The following is a 14,357-nucleotide window of genomic DNA, read 5'->3' as shown; positions in this document are numbered from 1 at the left end:
CTTCTCAGCATCTCAAATTCTGTGAATAATCCTAGGATTGTTTTTTCCGTACAGGTCTATTGATATGGTGTAGTAATAAACATTCTGGTATTATATTGAATTATCCTCTATCTTTTGACTAATTTTTCTTGGTTATGGTATATTTACTTTTAGTTGTTGGATTAGGTTTGCTGATATTTTAGGATATTTTCATTGATAACCATAAATGGAAATTTTTCTGTAGGGTATATGTGTATTTGTGGATTTGTTTGGTGTTTGGGGGTTCTTTTCTATAAAACAGATTTAGAAGGAATTCCCCCCCCACCGCCGTGCTTTGGATTAATTTAAATAGCTTTGGAAATGTCTGTTCCCACATGGTTTGTGAAAACACTGATTCTGGTGGTTTTTCTAGGAGTTGAGTATGTATTTCAGGTGACACAGAGAATACAAAATTCCTTTTGTTAGCTGAATATAGAATAGTTGACTTGGGAAAACTTTTTTAGTTTAGTAAAATTTACTCCAATTCAGGAAGTTAAACACACTTACATACGCATGTATATATGTGTATCCATTCATGTGTATATGTGTGTGTCCATACAGGTGTGTATATATGTATATCCGTTCATGTATATATGTGTCTATCCACGTGTGTGTATATATGTATATCCATTCATATGTGTGTATCCATACATATATGTGTATATAGACACAAATACATGTGTAATTAATTGTATTTTTATACCCTTATTTACAAACCCTGTTCTGGTTGTTGGACGTTGCATGATAACGGTGCTCATGTGTGTCTGCACATCTGATGCACATTGGTGTCCCGTAGTCCAGTGGTGCAGGCCTCCTGGAGCAAGCCCAGGCTGCACTAACTGTGGGTGGAGGGCTTGGTTGATGGCAGTGGGTGGGCTTGGGTAGGGCTGTGAACCTTACCACCTGATTAGCACACAGGGTCGCGAGGCAGTTGAAAAAGAAGAAGAGAGGGCCGAGGGTATGGTGCAACGGTGGACAGTTTGGGCTTTAGGCCATCTGTGGTGCACATATCAGGTGGGCCTGGATATTCAAGGATGGATAAGACAGTCTCTGCCCTTCAAATTCACCATCTAGTAGGAGGAATGCACCCAAACAAATAAATGTGTAAACAACAATGCCATAAGCACAATACTAGAGATAAGTACCAAGTGATTTGGTAGTTAAATGGAACTGACTGAAATTAAAGGGAACCTTACAGATGATGTGAGTTGTCAGGTTCTCAAAGGATATGTTGGAGGCCAACAGAAGGAAAATGAGAGGGACTTTTCCTGTGAGGGAGTAGATTGGGTGTGCAGGTCACCCTTGGATAGGTGAAGTAGGGCTGTGCTTATCAAGCTAAGGGAGGTTGGGGTGTTCCCACTTGATCCTGTGGAACCTCCCCACGCCCCACCCTACCTCCAGTCCTGGAGCAACATGTCAGCAGGGAGAATAGTGAGGAGGGACTGCATGGTTCTCCTGGTGGAAGGGCATGAAGGCGTGGAGAGGAGACATGGCTTTGAGAGAACTTTCTAGGATGATCATATAACCCAGGGGTTGTTTAGGTTTACAAGGAGTTGATTGCATCAAACATCATGATTTCCGTGATTTCTTACTGGTGAACCACCGAGGGGGTTTGATTGCATGTCAGCCTGAGAAGCCCTGGTCTCGGTTTCTCCTTGATAACACAGTGCCTACAGGGCACTGGCATGCCTCTTCCTGATACCCAGCCACATCAGAGTGAGCTCTTCCCGTGATACTGTTAAGAGATGATGTTAGAGTGACTTACACCCAGGGGATCTCTTCTGTTCTTCATAAATCTTATTTTCAATGTAAGATCACTTTGTAGCTCACCTTTCCGTTCTAATGATGTACTCGTATTGGTTCTCTGTGTGCTTCTTTGTTATGACAGAAGGCAGATTTTTATTCCTTTAAATAAGAGTTCTCACTTTAGGAGCATAAACACTTCTTGGGTACACAAAGAAAATCTGGTGGTTGAACTTAAGGAATGTTGTGTCCTTTGGAACAGTGGAGATATGTCTGTCCCCCCACTGCATATATAATTTTTTAATTGTAAAAATGACATATGCCTATTGATGAAAACCTCAGACATTACAGAAGTTAACAAATAAGGTAAAAGTGAAAGCCCTTGTCCCCATCCCCACTTGTATTCAGTCCTTTAACAGCGGTTACCTTTAAAGATATGGTGTACAGCCTTCCAGACTTGTTCCTGTTTTATGAAAATGGGGTGGGTGTATTTTATGAAACAGAATCATATTATATACACTGTATAGAAATGGAAACCTTTTTTTCTTTACTAAAGTGTAGTCTGGGACTTGATTTCGTAATAGTACATATAGAGTTCTGTGTTCTTTTTGAGAGCTGCATAATTTTCAATTATAGATGTACCATTGTTTATTTTACCAGTTCTTACTGAGTTGGTCCTTGCATATTTAGCTTTGTGCAGTTGTGTGAGAATATTTGTAGGAGAAAGTTCTAGAAGTGGAATTGGTGGGACAAAGATATATGTGTACACTTTATTTATTTTTTTTAAAGTTTATTTTTCTCTTTCTTTTTTTTTTTTAAAGATTTCATTTATTTATTCTTTTCCCCCCAAAGCCCCAGTAGATAGTTGTTTGTCATAGCTGCACATCCCTCTAGTTGCTGTATGTGGGACGCGGCCTCAGCATGGGCAGAGAAGCGGTGTGTCAGTGCACGCCGGGGATCCGAACCCTGGGCCGCCAGCAGCGGAGCGCGCGCACTTAACCGCTAAGCCACGGGGCCGGCCCCTATGTGTACACTTTAAATTTTGAAGATGTTTTCACATTATCCCAGAAGGTCATATGAACTTACGTTCTCTCCTCAGGGTGTGGACATGGCTGTTTTCTCACAGCCACGCCGCTGTTGGCATCATTATTCTTCTAATCCTCTTTGATGGGTGGAAAATGACATCTCACTGTTTTAGTTTAGTTTATTATTAGAGAGCTTGAGTGCCTTTTTATATGTCTAATAACCATTTGTATTTCTTCACCCAATTCATAAGAGCAATATGAGAGATTATAATTTTTTTCAGTATGATTCCAGATTATGACTTGGTTCAATGTCTTTCTATTCAGAAGTTTTTCATTTTTATTTAATCGAATCTGTCCGTCTTTCATTTGCACTATGCTTAGGAAGACTTTACTTACTCCAAGATTATAGAAATATTCTCTTCTTTTTTATTCCAGTCTTTAGTTCACTGGAATTTATTTTTGTAAACAGTGTGAACCAGAGATCTAACTTCATTTTTCTTCTAAATAGAGAGCTGATTGCCCCACCTCATCTGTGAACTGTCCATGCTCTTGTCACTAACGTGAAATGCTACCAAATAATAAATTTTTCACTGGGATCTTATGCAAACATGGACTGTGAAACTCACCTTTTTAGTAAATATCAGAATTATTGGATAAAATGTTTACCGAGACTAATAGCCTAAAGTTACAAAGAAATATGACTAAAGACACACTGAGAAAGGAACATTGAAGGCATTTTTTCGCTTTATTTTTGTGTCAGTGTCTGAGCACGAAGAGCCTCAGGCTCATTTACTTGCTTTGTGATAGTTTATAAACCTTACTAGAAGGCAAAGTGAAGCAAAAAATTAAATACAATACAGTTTTACATGTGGGAAGTAGCTTTATGCGACAGGGTCATAAATCTCTATTGTTTAAAGTCGCTTAATCTTCCTCGTGGGTCTTCTCTCCTACCTATCACAGCCTAAATGCGATGGCCAGACGTTACTGACCCAAGTGTGGAAGCGCTTGAACCTGATAGAATGTGACTACTTCGGCTTGGAGTTTCAAAACAGCCAGTCCTACTGGGTATGTGCTTTTAATTGTTCTAGAAACAGGCCCTCGAGATGTCGTAGAATGCTTATGGTGTACACGGGCACAGAGAACCTTTGAGGACCTGCTGTAATGATACGAGCGAGGTATTTCATAACTGGCACATTATTATTATCAAAGCTATTAAAATATTTTATTTGTAGCTGTAGGGAATATATTTGCCTTTTATCTAAGACTGAATTTGCATTCTCCCCAAATTTGTTCTATCTACCAGCACCTGTGCCAAGGAAATCCTTTCTTCATAAGTTATAAAAGCAACCTCTAGTACATCCTGCATGATAATCATTTTGAAAATGGATTTTGAGCAAACTGTTTTACTAAACTGGTTATGCCTCATTTTGCTTAATAGATGAACCTTAAGAAGTGTGGAGCTTTAATATTTATAGGCAGAACTATTTTAAAGAAAACAGCAGCCTCCTGTGTGACTTAGTGGAGGTGTCTAGTACAGCACGGCATCTTACCGTCTCCCTGCACCTCTCAAAGCAGGCACTGCTGTACCTCTCGCGGTTGGTCAAGACTTCACTTTGTGTGAGAGTGGGAGCGCAAAATGTGCCTGCCTTAAATATCTCTTAATTATAAATATTTTTGTATTTCATAACCTACTTATTAAATAGAGAAATTATTTAATGGATTTAATTAATTTAAAAGATGTCTTTTCTTAAATCCTCTTTAGATTTGGCTTGAGCCTATGAAACCTATTATTAGGCAAGTACGAAGTAAGTCTTGTTTTTTTAACTCTTTAAAATTCTGTTCATTTAAGATGCTTTTGTTCTTGATTGTACAGATTGATGCATGTTCATATGTTCCTTGTCACCACTCTAGGTAGCAGTGAAGTGATCACTGATAGCAGATGGACTTGGAAGCCATTTTGCCGTTCAGTTTTAAAGTAGAATAGAATAGATGGGAGTGGGGCAGTAATCTAACTCAGATGGTTCTAGGTTACTTGCCTTAAATTTGAATGTAATAGGATATACTGTTTGATATCACTTTAATTTTTGACCAGTAGTAAGTATGCAGTTTCTAAGTTATGAAAAGACATTGAGGTTCTTCCTTTAATTAGCATTTTTAATGAAATAGTTAATACTGTTCTGTAATTGTAAACAATCATTTTTGTTAGTCTCTTTATTAAATTTTAAAACTTAAGGCATATAGTAATACCTCTTAGTTCTTATATGATTGTGTAGGATGAAATCTCTAGGAGTCTGGATTCAGCTGTAACTTTTTTAGTACTAAGTTGAGGAGAAAAGAATGTGTAAAAGTAACTTTGCTATTCACTGGTAAGCTAAGGCCATTAGGTTGCCATAGCATTTTAGAAAAACAATTTCTCTTTTCTTTTTGGTGAAAATTACATGGCTGTGTTACTACATTATTATAAAATTTCAATAAAGCTAAGATACTCAGATGAGCTAATATCTTATGCTTTTTGTCTACAGTAATCAAGTTGTTCTAGTTCAATATAGTGAGTGATGATAACATTTTTCTTTCATAGAAGTATATGAGGATTTCCAAAATAATGGCTTTTTTATTGTTACTACCACTAATAGTGTAAACACCGTAACGTTTTTTAATCCTAAAATATAAACAAGAATATATTTTAAAAATGTTATGTGCAATTTCCTGCTTGTTTTTAGGGTTTGTTTGAGTAATCTCTGCTTAATGCACAAATTGTTTAATTTTTCTTTGATATATGTGACTGGTACTTAGGATTCCTAATTTCACACATAGGAAATTTATTAATATCATCTTATTTGAAAAGATTTGCTTAAACAGTCCATTTGAAAGCACTAGCTTAATTGCACTGCGATATATGGAAAGATACCAAATACTGAGATTGACCTTATTTGTGAAGTTTAAAATTTTTTCTTTTTATAGAGCTAAAGAATGCAATGCTTCGCCTAGCGGTGAAGTTTTTCCCACCTGATCCGGGTCAGTTGCAAGAAGAGTATACACGGTAAAGAGCCTGTGTTGAACTGGAGCTGCCGTCAGCAGGGTCTTGAACTCACCTGTGTCTCCCACAGCACCTTGCTCATTAGGTGCTCAGGGTATATTTATTCCAAGGATGAATGAGCCTAGTATACATGTAAAATTGTAATCAGTGTGTAGTTGTCAAAAGAAGCATTTTGGCAGTTAACTCTTACACAAACACAAATGCAAGTAGAACTTGGAAGAAAGGTTTATGGTACAAGTTTGAGAATAGACAATGGGATGTTAGGTTACTGTTGAACTAATATTCCCCAGATGAGCATAGGTTTATACATGTGCATAAAGTTCTTAGGAATTTTGCCCATATATTTACCTCTTTATCAACAAAATACACTTAACTGGGAGAAGGACCAGGTGTGAGAGTCCTCGTGAGTATATGGGGCAGAAATATCTCGGGTGACTTCTCTTGCACTACTCTTTTGAATTCAAGTTGATTCTTTGCCAAATGATTGAAAGAAAATGTTTACAGTTATTTCGTCTGGGCAATAGGATTATGGGAGGTTTTTTTCCCTTGTGTTTTATGTGCCAATTTTGTAATGAGAAATAAAGCAACAACCTAAACATCAACTCAAAACCCAAGGTCAGCTGTAAGATAAAAGAGAACTATGGTGATGTTGTAGTAGTAACAGAATAAGCCTTCCTGACTAGAAATGGATTCAAAACTGAATCATAGATGTCTTATGAACCTCTCTTTAAAAGGTTTTTGCAGGGGCCGGCCCCGTGGCTTAGCGGTTGGGTGCCCACACTCCACTGCTGGCGACCCGGGTTCGGATCCCGGGCACGCACTGACGCACCACTTCTCCGGCCATGCTGAGGCCGTGTCCCACATACAGCAACTAGAAGGATGTGCAGCTATGACAAACAACTATCTACTGGGGCTTTGGGGAAAATAAATAAATAAATAAAATTATAAAAATGTTTTTGCAGATCTTCTTAATATCACAAAGCCATAGACTGTCAGCTGCCGGAAAATGTAGAGATCCCATTAGCCTACCGTCTCATTTTATAGGTCAAGAAACTGAACGCCAAGGATGACAAGAAGTGTTTTATGAGTGAACACAGAACTTACTTTAAATAGTGTATTATACCTGACATTTACCAAAAAAGTTCCTTTTGAGGGAATAACTTTTAAATATGTATACCTGGAAAATGATGAGTAACAGCAAGTGTTACCTAATTCTGGGTCCTGGATCCTAGCCATGTTTATGAGGTCCTTGTTTTATTTATAAAAAAGTACATCTTTGTGGTAAAAGGAAAAAACCTTTAAAATAAAGCTATGTAAAGAGTAAATGTTCCCCTTCACTCTCTGCCCACCCTACTCTCCCCAGAAGTATTAACACTTGGGCGTGTGTCTTCCAGAAGAAGTCACAGCAGTATAGAAGTAGACCTAGGGCTTTAAAGAAATTATTATTTTACAAAGCAGTATCAAGCTAGACATATTGAACTGTGGTTCGTGTTTTTTTAACTCTCATGTCCACAGCATTCCATGGACATCTTTCCATGTTTGGCTGTAACCTAATTTATTTAGCCATTCTCATATTAGTGCATATTTAGATTATTTTCAACTTTTCTCTATTATAATGCTGCAAATAAACATCCTTGTTAAAAGATATGGATATTAAATTTTAAGAGAATACAGTAAATTCTAACAGTTCACACTAGAGTGTAAATTTCAACAAGGGCAGAGAGAGTTTGTCTTGTTCACCGTTGTATTTCCGCTTCCAAGAGCAGTATCTAGAGCATAATACGTGCTTAGTGGTTATTGGTTGATGGAGTAAATGAATGTATAAGTATATTCAAAGTGCCTTTTCTAGTTACATTCTCACCGTTGGTATTCAAGAGTGCCTGTTTCTCAGATCCTAGCCAAGACCAAATATTATCAGTCTGTTAAAAATTTCATAGCCACATTTTAAGCTGTATCTTACTTGAATACTTGTGCTATTTCACACAAAATCGTGCGTGCGGTTTAGCGTGTGTTAACAGAGAGAACTGAATTTGTGAGCGTCCCCTGTGAAGGGGTGGCTCCAGATCTTGTCGTGCTGTGGGATGTGATGTGCCTGTAAGTGGACGTGTCTCTGCAGCGTCAGCGTCGTAGCGCTCCTGTGTGTCCCGTACTGTGTGTGCTGTCCGCTGTGTGACTCAGCTCTCTGAGCTGCTGCCGTGGGAAGGGCCTCTTGTGACTTGGCCTTTGCTCACTGTCTGCTCTGATGTTGCTGGTCCTGCTGCTGCTTTCTGGGGCTGTGTGCTCTCCTACGACGGAGACATAGGGTGTATGTTCTAGAGCCTTTGCAGTTGATCTCTGTGATGTTTTGAACTCCCTTCTAGATACTTGTTTGCCTTGCAACTTAAGAGAGACCTCTTGGAGGAGCGTCTGACCTGCACGGACACCACGGCAGCCCTCCTCACGTCCCACCTTCTGCAGTGTTAGTATCTCCCAGCCACGGGCGGAGGCCTGTGTGATGTCATAGGTGCACTCACACGCAGATAGGACTAGCTTCACCAGTTGCTGATGCACCTGCAAGGTTAATGAGCATGATAAAAGATCGGGGTGTCTCAGTTTGCACATTTTTTTTGACAAGCTGAAGATTAACTTCTACAGAGTGGAACTCCTTCAGGCAAATAGTCTCCACCTAGGAAATAGAGGCTCAAGGCCAAAATCTGTAGCCACGTGCATTTTTTTGGTTTGTCTCTCATTTGTGCCTTCGTGCATTTTACCAACCAACCTCTTCAGTCAAGGAGCCAGACGCCAACCCTGACTCTCAGCACCCCTAGAAAGAGGCCTCCTGGGGTGAATGTCACAGCCCCTCTGGTGACAAATTAGGCATTAAACCCTGAAGGAAAAAGACACCGTTTCTTCAGCGTCTCACACAAAGTGAGAGAGAGTTCAGAAGTATGTGAAGAATTATAGTTACTTCAAAAATAAACTAGGAGAAATGTAAGGAGAGGTTCTGAAAAACAGGTGTGTGCTTTGCCAGGGCTTTACAAAGCCCCCAGCTGGCAAAATAGAAAGAAGGAAAGACCCACTTTGCTTCTGGACTAGAGGCTGAACCACATCTTCCTGGCATAGAACTAATGTTTTTGAAATTTGAGCGCAGGAAGTATGATGTAGAAAGTTTCAGAAGTTTTGGGAATTTAATAAATGTATGGATTAATTTGCAACTGACTTGGCTCTTCCCCTGGCACACCTTCTTCAGACAGCACATGTTGTCGTAGGTTTGCCATCCTGCACTCTGGGACTCGGTGTCTCTCACTAACATAAGTTCTTAATGTGACTGAGTTATTTTTGTTTGGCCTGAAGGCTTCTCAGGTACACAGATGGCTTTTCAGTGCAAGCTGTCGTTTGGCAGTGCCACTTGCTCAGGGGCTCTGTATATAGTTTAGTTTTGTTATAATACCTTGTCCAACTGTAATTTTCACGTTAGAAGTATGCTGCTTAGGGGCCGACCCCGTGGCTTAGTGGTTAAGTGCACGTGCTCCGCTGCTGGCAGCCCGGGTTCGGATCCCAGGCGCACACCGACGCACTGCTTGTCAGGCCATGCTGAGGCCACATCCCACATACAGCAACTAGAAGGATGTGCGACTGCGACATACAACTATCTTCTGGGGCTTTGGGAAAAAAAAGGAGGAGGATGGCAATAGATGTTAGCTCAGAGCCGGGCTTCCTCAGCAAAAAGAGGAGGATTAGCACGGATGTTAGCTCAGGGCTGATCTTCCTCACACACACACACACACAAAAAACGTATGCTGCTTAGATTGAAGGAGGCTAAAGAGACGTGACAACCAAATGCAATGTCTGATGCTGAACTGGGTCTTTTTGCCATAAAAGACACTGTTGGACAATTGATTAATGTGAGTAGGGTCTGAGGCTTGGATGTAGCAGCAGATCATGGTCCTATCCTGATTTGGGTGGTTGTGCCGTGGTTATGGGTGAGAATGTTCTGAATTGTAGAAAATACACACTAAAGTGTGATGTTATGCATGCAACTTTTCTGTGAATTTGAGATTGTCTCAAAACAAAAATAGAAGTATATTGCTTAAATTTATTGGGCTTTAACTACTATTTTTAAAACTTTTGTAGTCTTAAAATACATGAAATTAGAAAAAGACATTGTTCCTCAAGAATTTGAGAGGCCCTAAAGGGAAAGTGATTTAAAATGCATTATCCTGAAACAAATAAATAAAATACACTATCCTGATCACAATAGTCTTGAGACAACTTATGAATGGAGTGTGGTTTAAAACATAACAAACACTCACGTTAAACTGGCAGCTCAGCATTTGCCTCCCTGGAGTCACTCACCAATGTCTTTGTTCTTCAAAACTCAGAAAATTCTCTTTACCTGCCTTTATATTTGCCTTTAATAACATAAAATATTTGGAAAAATAAAATACAAACTCTTGTTTATTTAAGGGATATATTATTTTACTACAGATTGGGATAATTTTTTTCTACTTTTAATGTATGCATTTGCATGTACAAATGCTTTTATTTTTCTTTATTTGAAAATTAAGATTACTGACTGTTATCTCATCTCAGCGGAAATAGGAGATTATGATGAAACCCTGGATCGAGAGCACCTCAAAGTCAACGAGTACTTGCCCAGTCAGGAGCGTTCTCTCGAGAAGATACTAGAGTTCCATCGGAAGCACACGTAAGTTGGTCAGAATCGGCAGCTGGCACACTGTCACTGCAGTAATGACTAAATAGTGCATTTAGCCAAAGGAGCTGTCATTAGGGCTTCCACAAGACTCTGACTAAAGTGATGACCGTCCACTCCCAGGGAGCTGCAGTCATGTGGCTGCAAGGTAGGCCGCTTTAGAAAAGATTAGAAAAGAGGTCAGGGCACCGGGAGGAGTGTCAATAGCGGGCTGTCATGGTGGTCTCTACAGGTACACAAGCTTTCTTAACTGAAGGGGTGTGTGAGAAGTGCCTGGTGACTTGGCAGTGGTAGAAGTGTTCCTCCACTGATGGAAACACAGTGCTGAGGTGGAGCGGAGCAGGTGTGTCCACTATTGTTATTCATGCTACTTCGTTTTGGTTTCTCCAAGACTTGACACTGGTGCGTTTTTCTGGATTGAAGTGAGGGAGACCTAGACGAAAAGTGCTAGAGGAGGAGGGATTGAAGAGGGATGTGGGGAAAGGGCCATGAGGAAGAAGAACCAGGGCTGAGGACTGTGGCAGAGCTGGTAGTGATCTTCAGTTCACCAAAGGGAGAGCTCAACGGAGAGAGATCCCGGATGACTCAGCCTTGCCTATGTAATGGAGCCTGTCGAGATGCAAGTTTATTCCGTCAGATCACATCATATAGGTAAAGCTCTATGGAATCCCCTTCACACCTTCAACAAAAGTCCGGGTGTCAACTATCTATCAGTCACTACTAGCGGCACTGGGGGGGCAGTTTGAACAACGCTGACCAAAAGTCCTACCTCGAGGATTTACTTGACCCTTGTAAGACAGTGTGCTTCTGCACACATTTACCTCTCACAAGTACTTAGGGAGTGCCTGTCATATGCCTGGCGTTGGGGCAGGCACTGGATACACACATACATTGCTGTAGATTACGATACATGAGCTAGAATGACGGGCAGAGCCTATGCGGTGGGGGGAGGAGCAGTGAGATCTGAAGAAGGATTGAAAGGATGCTGGAGAGGCTTCTTTGAGGAATTAGCCATGGGGGAGGGGGGCATTCCAGGCAGAGGCAACAGCCTGGGGGGCGGTGGGGAAGGGCCCAGCATGACAGGGACAGTTCCAGTTTAAGCAGTGGAGCGGTGGAGCTAGTAAAAGAGCCAGCTGCTAACAGGAGGCTGACAGAGCTTACGGCAAGCCATGCTCTGTGCAAGCTACTGTGATCCTTAAACGCCGTGCATGACATGTACTATTGTGACCCCCATTTCCATATGGTAAGACTGAGTGAAGGCACAAGTGACGTTTTGGGGCACCTCTTGGTGTCAGTTCAGCATGCCTGGGCTACCCCTGCGGAAGCCACAGTCTCAGTGCGGGGCTGTGGCACACTAGGGCTCTGGCCTCTTTCAAGCATTGCCTTTATTCTTTCTGGTAGCAAGGAAGGTACTGCTACTCCGAGTGTCACATCCGGACCCTGATGACCAGCTGAGCAAAGGGACGTCTCCCAAAGGAGACAGTCACGTGTTCAGATTTGTTCCTGGAGTTGGGGAGAGGGTCCCCCCTACTGAGACACACAGAGCCGGGGCTGGACACCTGGAGGAAGGGGTGAGGTCAGCACTGCACTGTGAAGTGTCCCACCAAGGCAACAGTGCCCAGTGGACAGGTGGATCTGGGATGTGGGCAGAACGTCGTCAGCACGTAGGCCAAATCAAGCTGTGCAGCAGGTGAGATCAACTAGGGGAGGGGAGAGACAGATCGAGAAGAGAACAGAGCCCAGGACAAACCCCTGAAGACCAGCCTTGGGAGATGAACAGAGGAAGGGGCATCCACAGAGGCCCTGAGAACAGGGCCTATGAGAACAGGGCAGTGAGCAACCAGAGGAGGGAAGAGAGCCAGGAGCCTGGGGAGCATGGACCCCGAGGGACATTGCTTTGGGAAAGGGGCCACAGCCCCCACCGCCTGGGGGCTTGGCGACATGACTGTCTGTGAGCCCCGGCAGCTTCATGAGGTTCAAGGTGGACACCAGGCTCAAGTGCACTGAAAGTGAGGTGAGGAAATGGTGACAGGTCTGTGAGCAGTTACACGGAGGAGTCTGCCTGTGAAGGAAGCAAAGAACCATATCTCGGGGGTCTCGGGGCCCTGTGTGTGTGTTCATATGAACATGTGTTTTTGTGTGTACGCATGTGTTCATGTGTGTTGCTTATGTGTATACATGTGTTTTGTTCATGTGCACAGGTGTGCATGTGTTCTTGTGCACATGTATGTGCTTGTACGTGTGTGCTTATGTGTATGTTCATATGCATGCCTATGTAGGCGTGTGTGTATGTGCTTGTGTTTTAAAAACTGTAGACACCTAGTAAGAGAGAAGTCAGACGATCTGCTTTATACAGTAATAAAATAAAAGAATCCTTGGGCGTGGCTCTCTTCTCTGGGTCTCACAGTTCTAATATGCTACCTTTGTCCACCACAGTCATCAGAAATTTACTGCACATCTTCTATTTTTAATCATTCTCTGTGTAGGTTTTTTAAAAATAATATTGTACCTTTGTTTTAATCAAGATAAATTTCTGGCCGGCCCTGTGGCTTGGTGGTTAAGTGCGCGCGCTGCGATGCTGGCGACCCGGGTTCGGATCCCGGGTGCGCATCGAGGCACCACTTCTCCGTCCATCCTGAGGCCGAGTCCCACATACAGCAACTAGAAGGGTGTGCAGCTATGACATAAAACTATCTACTGGGGCTTTGGGGGCAAAAAATAAAATAAATAAAATCTTAAAAAAAAAAAAAAAGATAAATTTCTTACGTAATTTATAATTCTATTCCTTGACCCACTGGAAACACCCTTGTGATCACTGAATAGGATATTGAAGAAGTGTTTTTCTTGACTTTTACCATATTTCTTTTGGATCTTTGAGATTGCAGGAAAAGATTTGAAAGCTGGTGTCAGTTTGTTTAGGCTGCTATAACAAAATACCATAGACTGGGTGGCTGTAAACAAAATAAATTTTTCTCACAGTTCTGGTGGCTGGAAAGTCCAAGATCAAGGCAGCGGCAAATTTGGGTCTGCTGAGAGCCCGCTTTCTGATTCATAGACAGCTGTCTTCTCGCTGTGTCCTCACATGGTGGAAAGACTATGGGAGCTCTCTGGGGTCTCTTTTATAAGGACACGAACCCCATTCATGGGGGCTCCACCCAATCACCTCCCAAAGGCCCCACCTCCTAATACCATCACATTGGGGGTTAGGCTTCAGCATATGAATTTTGGGGGAACAAAAACAGTCCATCACATTCCACGCCTGTCCCTCCATAATTTATGTCCTTCTCACATGCAAAATACATTTATTTCACCCCAACAGCCCCACAGGTTTTAACTGGTTCCAACACCATCTCTAAACTCTAAAGTCCAAAGTCTCATCTAAATAAGATATGAGTGAGACTCAAGGTACAGTTCATTCTGAAGCAAAAGTCCCTCCCAGCTGTGAACCTGAGAAACCAAACAAGTAATGTGCTTCCAAAGTACAATGATGAGACAGGCATAGGATGGGCATTCCCATTCCAAGATGGAGAAATTGCAAGGAAGGAAAACGTGGTGGTCCCAAACAAGTCCCAAACTTAATGGCAAATGACATTAAACCTTAAGTCTTGAGAATAGTCCTCTTTGGCTCGTGCCCTGCCCTCAGGCCCACTGGGGTAGCAGTGTCACCCAGAGCTCAGGGCCTTGTAGCAGCTGTCAGCAGTGGCCCACCCCTGCCACACCACGGCTCTCCCAGGCTAGGCTCACACTGCAGCTCCAGGCAGTGCTGTCCTTAGAGATGGAGGCACTCTGGCCTGGGTCGGGGGGCAGCCCTCATCTGAATTGCCTTCAAGTTCCTTCTTCC

The 14,357-nt window shown here is 42.0% G+C and overlaps 1 protein-coding gene across 5 annotated transcripts in view; it reads left to right on the top strand.

Moving 5' to 3' along the window:
- Positions 1-14,357, top strand: part of FARP2 (FERM, ARH/RhoGEF and pleckstrin domain protein 2) — a 111,053-nt gene that overhangs the window by 42,284 nt on the left and 54,412 nt on the right. For all 5 annotated transcript variants that reach the window (XM_087424559.1, XM_087424558.1, XM_087424555.1 and 2 more), the window contains exons 3-7: positions 3,747-3,851; positions 4,549-4,591; positions 5,748-5,826; positions 8,184-8,281; positions 10,396-10,510. In XM_087424559.1, the coding sequence (XP_087280685.1) occupies positions 3,747-3,851; positions 4,549-4,591; positions 5,748-5,826; positions 8,184-8,281; positions 10,396-10,510 (440 nt within the window). The remainder of the gene's footprint in view (positions 1-3,746; positions 3,852-4,548; positions 4,592-5,747; positions 5,827-8,183; positions 8,282-10,395; positions 10,511-14,357) is intronic.

This window comes from Ceratotherium simum, chromosome 37, assembly GCF_057802395.1.
Source record: "Ceratotherium simum simum isolate JZ-2026a chromosome 37, ASM5780239v1, whole genome shotgun sequence".
NCBI lineage: Eukaryota > Metazoa > Chordata > Mammalia > Perissodactyla > Rhinocerotidae > Ceratotherium > Ceratotherium simum.
Note: the sequence above shows the minus strand (reverse complement) of the source record. Positions and strands in the feature narration are given on the sequence as shown.